At 44.8% G+C, this 6000-nt stretch overlaps 1 protein-coding gene across 1 annotated transcript; it reads right to left on the bottom strand.

Annotated features, from left to right (window-relative positions):
• Positions 1-451: 451 nt before the first annotated feature.
• On the bottom strand, positions 452-2460 carry LOC147215653 (E3 ubiquitin-protein ligase TRIM11-like). The gene has a single exon (XM_086178741.1). It carries the CDS (start codon positions 2458-2460, stop codon positions 817-819), a length of 1644 nt encoding a protein of 547 aa, XP_086034867.1. The 3' UTR covers positions 452-816.
• Positions 2461-6000: the final 3540 nt, after the last annotated feature.

The following is a 6000-nucleotide window of genomic DNA, read 5'->3' as shown; positions in this document are numbered from 1 at the left end:
ACTCTGACCAAAATAATGCGCCCCTAGCGGAAAATTCTTGAATTGCATTTCATTTAAAAAATTAAATGTTGTCTTTTTTGCATTTTTTCACTTTCAAATTATGCTGCAGGCCTGGTTGAATCCCTTTGTGGGCTGATTCCGGCCCGCGGGCCGTATGTTTGACACCCCTGATTTAGACAAACAACCATTCACTCTCTCATGACACATTATGGAGAGAAATTCAGCCATTCACTTCCTCGTCCAAATGACAGGGTGAACAAGCTGGATTCCTTGGCTGCTCATCAGGACTCTGCAGACTTTTCAACACAAACACACATGTGAGCACCAATAATAAATCAGAAGGACGGGCTGTTTCTTGAATATTTTTTATTATAATGTATTCCTGAGCTAATATTTCAGTTCCGCCAGTGATTTCTATCATGTTTCTGATATTTGGCTGATATCCCGTTGAGGTTCCTGTATTTCTGCGGTGACCTTGGATAATTTTTCTACTTTTCTTCTTTGCCCCGCAGATCAATGATTAAAGATATTAGAAGAAAAAAAATATATATATACAAGTGAAGATCCATATATGGATGTTTGTCATGATCCCTGGTCATGATCCTCCACAAACTTTTTTTTTTTTTCACCCATATCTGGTACTTTGGCTGTCCCTCATGGTCCTGCTTACAGTGTATTGGCAATTAGGATGTTGATGGTAAAGGTATCAAAATTTCCTATTTGAGCAATCAATGATAGGATATCCCTTCAGTGATTTTTGAAATGGATGATTTTCCCAGGTGTACTGTGACCTATTGATCATTAGCTTGTGATCATTCAGGATGAAGACGTTTGATCGACAGGACAGATGATCAGAGGGATGGCATTATGACTTCCACCATAGTACCCAAGATAGAAGAAGGGTTTGAGTTTGTCGGGGAAGTTGCATCCAGTGAAGGTGTAGATGAGAACTGCATTATTAACGTCATAGAAGGAGACCAGACCCTGGTCGTGATCCACAAACACCCCCACTTTCCGAGGGCGAGACCTGAGAGAGAGACGGACTGGAAAATCAGCAAGAGCGTTCCAATGATTTTTAATCTTAAATTGTAAAGTCCAGAAACCCTCCTGAGGTCTGAGTTTGAGCACCTCCTTCCTCTTGATGGAATCTCCAGCAACTCCTATAATCCAATCAGGATTTGTTCCTACATCAGCCTTGAAGTAAAATCTGCCTGAGGAGAAACTCTGCTTTCCCAAGACACAACCATGTATGGAAAACCTCTCTGGGTTATCAGGAAGATTCCTCCTCGAATCACTATATTGGACTTGTTTCCCATCTTCAGACAGGAGGAGTTGAGGATGAGCTGTATCAGGATCCAGAGTCACATCCACCACAAACTGCTGAAGACTCTTCATATAGACATCGATCACCTTCCTCATGTCTTCTCCAAGTGTCTTCTCCAGCTGAAACACTGCTCTCCCCACAGACCCCTCAAAAGATGCTGGATGAACACTGACCTCTGTCCAGTCTCTGGTGTGTGGAGCCTCTTTCAGCTCCAGGAAGCTCTGCAGGAGGTGCAGGTGGTCTTCAGAGCATGAAAGCTGCTTCACCTCAGTGCTTCTGTCCATCAGCTGAGAGATTTCATCTTCCAGCTGGTGGATCAAATCCTCTGTCTGTGTCCTCTTCCTTCTCAAGTCTTCTTCAATAGTCTGGAGGAACTCCTTCAGACTCCTCTCAACGGACTCTTTCAGAGCAGTGAGGACCTGAATCCCTTCTTCTTTCTTTCTGGCAGCGTCTTCCTCACTGAGGCTGATTGTTTGTTTCATCTGTAGAACCTTCTGTTGTCTCTCCTGGATCATCAGCTGGATGTCTGCATTGGTCTTCACCAGCTCTGCTTTCTTTACTTCACTTTCTTCATTCAGAGGAACAACATGGTGAGCCCGGTGGTCTGAGCAGGTGCAGTGGATGCAGATACAAGTCTGGTCAGTCTTGCAGAACACCTCTAGAGGTTTATGGTGCTTCTCACACATCCTGCCTTCCAGGTTCTCCACAGGGTGGACCAGCTGGTGTCTTCTCAGGGGTGGAACTGTCAGATGAGGCTCCAAGTGAGTCTCACAGTAAGACGCCAGACACACCAGGCAGGACTTCAGGGCCTTCAGTTTGGTTCCAGAACAGACGTCACAAGAAACTTCTCCTGCTTTGGCAACTGGTTTCTCTGAGCTGCTGCTGCTGCTGGCTTTCTGTAGTTTGAACTCAGCGACCATCTCACGGATCAGAGTGTTGACCTGCAACTCAGGCTTTGTGTGGAAATCCTTGTAGCACAAAGGACAGCGTAGAGGGCTGTTTCCATCCCAGAGTTGATTGATGCATGTTCTGCAGAAGTTGTGTCCACATGGTGTGGTGACTGGATCAGTGAAGACGTCCAGACAGATTGGGCACATATACTGATCTTCATGCGTCAGCACCCTGGATGTAGACATATTCCGACCCTGAGGATAAGAATGTCAAAGATGAAGCTGAGGAGGGATTGGTGAAGCTTAATGCTAATTGTTCAATGACTAAAGGAGGAACGGCCAGTTGTCCATTGGTCAAGTAGACTGTAGAGAGGTCTTAAAAGACTTTGAGCCTCAGAGCTAAACTGAGAAAGGAGCATCTATTAACTGTGGATATACTCTCTGAGAATTTCAATCCATGAAATAATTTTCATAGCCTTCCCAGTTTGATCAATTTGATCCAATAACTATTCAAGAGTTACACCATGCAAACACCTTCTCTGCTTTGGAGTGGCTGAGGAGCTAATCATTCTTTTATTTTTTTAGCAGCTGGACTCGATATCACTGTGTGGATCCACTGTCGAGAAAACGAAAAATGTAAAATTCAGCCGTTTAAATTGTATGACATTTCCCCTACTCTGTGTCCAGTTGTATTCTACATCTGAGTGTAAACCGGTATAAAGTACTTCCTTGTCTCTGGGCTAAAAAAAAAAGTGCCAGCTCTTTCAGGAATGTTGTTTATGGCAACAGCAGGAAAACAGGTTGTCCAACAAGCCTGATGTAAAAGATACAATTTAGAACAGAACTTCAACCCTTACACTTGAAGTGAGAGCCACTCAAAATGATAAAAGAATGTACTGTAACTACATTGTTACTCATTACATCTTAGCTTTTGTAAACTTTGAGCAAATCCTAATAATTTAATTTGACCGGAGTTTACCTCAGTTCCTATGCTGTGGATCAAAACCAAGACGGAAGTACGGGAAATTCCTATGGCATCATTTGTATTCTTGCTCATGTAGAGACGGAGAAAGTCTTTGCGGTTGGACTCACCTGGTTTTAGCTCTTTGTTGTTCAGCCTGAGATGGAGAGAACCGTCCTGCTGCAGCCACTTTGTCTTTCTGGCAGTCTTCCTTTCACTTTTGGGCTTTTACTTGACTCCTGCAGAAGGGAGGAGTTTGCACTGAAGGTTGACCGTTGAAGAATTCTACAGTCCAATGTTTCTGTAAGTACACTGATACAAAAGAAGTCATCTGTTTATCACTTGAAGTTTTTAGCATCAGATGATTGACCCCATTGTCCGCATGATCTACAGATCAACATTGTCAGGAGGATCAACCTCTTGTAGGGTTTCTCATGTAAAAGTGGTTATAGGTGAAGGTCCAAAATGAGAATAATTTGTAGAAGCCTGATGATGGATGACGACAGAAGGCAAAAAGGAACCCTTGTCTGGATGATAGAGACTTGTTCCCATCCAGCAGATGGTGATTGATGGGAAATTCCTGTTTGCCAGGCCTTGGCCTATGGTGCTTGGGTGGGCACAGCCCTAGAAGACACTGTGGAGCTCACAGTGTGAAGGTTCAACATGGGTAGGGATAGACATTAGACGTCAGGCTTGGGTGCAATATATTTCAGACAGCAGACAAATGTGGAGACTACTTGCCCTCAGCATTGTGAAAAGACTTTATGTAGATTGAATGTCACCTCTGTTGGGGAGGGAGCCAGTGATGGAGATGTACCAGCTTGAAACAGTCAGGACTCTCCAAACAAAGCACTGGATATCTAACCTGATTTGTGGAGGGGGGTGTGGCTTATCCTGAGAGATGGGGAGCAGAGCAGTGACATCCAGACATCCATTTTTTCAGCCACTCCTTCTACCAGAAAAACTTTCACTTTCACTTCAAGTATATGACATGGCTCCTGTAGATGGGAGGAATTTGCCCTGAAGTATTTCTGTTGAAGGAATCTCCATTCCAATATGTGTCTTCATATGCAGATACCGGTAGCCTTTTGACAGCAGATGCAGGGAACGCAAGTTAAATTTTCATTACCAGATGAAACATAGAGAGGAAAACAAAAACCTTTGTGATGTTGACTGGTCAGTGAGATCAGAAGCTTTGCTTGCTTGGCTGCAAGAGCAGTAAAGCTTTTCAACCAAGCTTCAACCATCCAAGGAGGCAACGACCAAGACCATCTTTGAGGTTACCTCCAAAATAACAATACATAGCAATTCATTCTCTCAGGGGTTTCTCTCTCTCTCTCTCACTCACACACACACACACACACACACACACACACACACACACACACACACACACACACACACACACAATGGGAGGTAATTTGATGGGTTGTTCCGACTGAAGGGGGGTTTTCTCTTCCCCAATGACATAGGTGGTGGAGTTGTTTCTGATGCTCCTTCTGAGTGACAGGCTACATGACTTGGCGAGTTTGATCTTCATTCTTGGCCAAGCCATCAACTCATTCTTCCTTTTCAGCAATGGGGCGGTACATGGTGCTGTCCGGAGGAAGCTAGTGATGTCGTCCATGGCACTCCTCAATGAGGGTAGCCTCTGATCAGGTGGTAGTTGGATCCCCTCAACCATTTGTCTTGCTCAATGGGGATGACCTCAAATGCTACCATGAACAAGACTGGAAAAATGGCACATCCCATTGCAATCCCCACGTGTAGCAGCTACCACCCTGGTGTTAAGTCTTGGAGGGCAAAGCACATCTGTGGGTTGTTAAAAGTGGACGTAATCAGGTTCTTTATGCAAGGAACCCTTACCCCCCTTTGCTATTCTGATGGAATAAGCAATTTCTTCCAGGTAGTTCTCTTTAGGTGCCACAACAGCTCTAGCACTTTGGGGCAGTTCTTGTAGAGTTTTAGGGGCCAGGGGTGGAAGGGGAGCTTGCTTTCTTAATGACTGGTTTAAATCACTGACCTTGGGAGGAATGGTGTTGAATTCAGCTGTTAGTGAAAAGGACCAAGGCACATACCCTGGTGTTGCTAAGGGGATGTTTCTTAATGGGTCACTGTATTGCCTTCTGGTATGCTGTTCCATCTACTCCCTTCTTGTTTCAAGCTTCCCACTCTTCTCCTCCAGCAGCTGTCTGAAATGCATAAAATGGTCTTTGTAGAAGCTGGTTTGCTCTTTTTACTTCTTTCAACTCTGCGAAACCTGGCTAGTCTTTGTTGTTGGTGCCTTTGCACAAGCTGGGTGATCTCCTTTTCCCTCCTTCCTTCTTTGATTGCGGGAGTTCTCTGTTTGAGGATATGTTCACCGAACCTGTCCTTACAGGTCCGGTATATTATGTACCCAAAAGGTTAAGCTGGGCTTCATCACCTCCAGGCAACGCTTCCTCCAGTGTCTTTGTAAGGTGTGAATCAAACGTATGCCTTGCCTCTGCAATGTTTGATTTTGGCCAGTAGTCCTTTTTCTCATTGGCCTCTTGGTCTCTGCACATGGCTCTCCTCTGTGTGCGGTGGTGGGGACTGGGTTTTGTTGATCACACCCTCCGCCCGGGGGCTTCCTTCTTCTGTGCCCTTCAAACCTTCTGGAACATTGAGTCCATCAGCGATGTGGTTTACAATCAGGCTTTTGGTTCCTCGTGTCATACCCATTGGAGCAGTGGAAGTTTACTGCTGGCCTTTCTGACCGCACCTTGATTTCCCCTGTTGTCTTCACAACCTCATTAATGTGCTCCCTTTTTCCCATCCACATGCACACTTTTGGAGGATCTTCT

Source organism: Fistularia commersonii, chromosome 31, assembly GCF_037954325.1.
Source record: "Fistularia commersonii isolate RoL2024-O1a breed Wild chromosome 31, RoL_Fcom_v1.0, whole genome shotgun sequence".
Lineage (NCBI taxonomy): Eukaryota > Metazoa > Chordata > Actinopteri > Syngnathiformes > Fistulariidae > Fistularia > Fistularia commersonii.
This window is presented reverse-complemented; position numbering and strand designations above follow the sequence as displayed.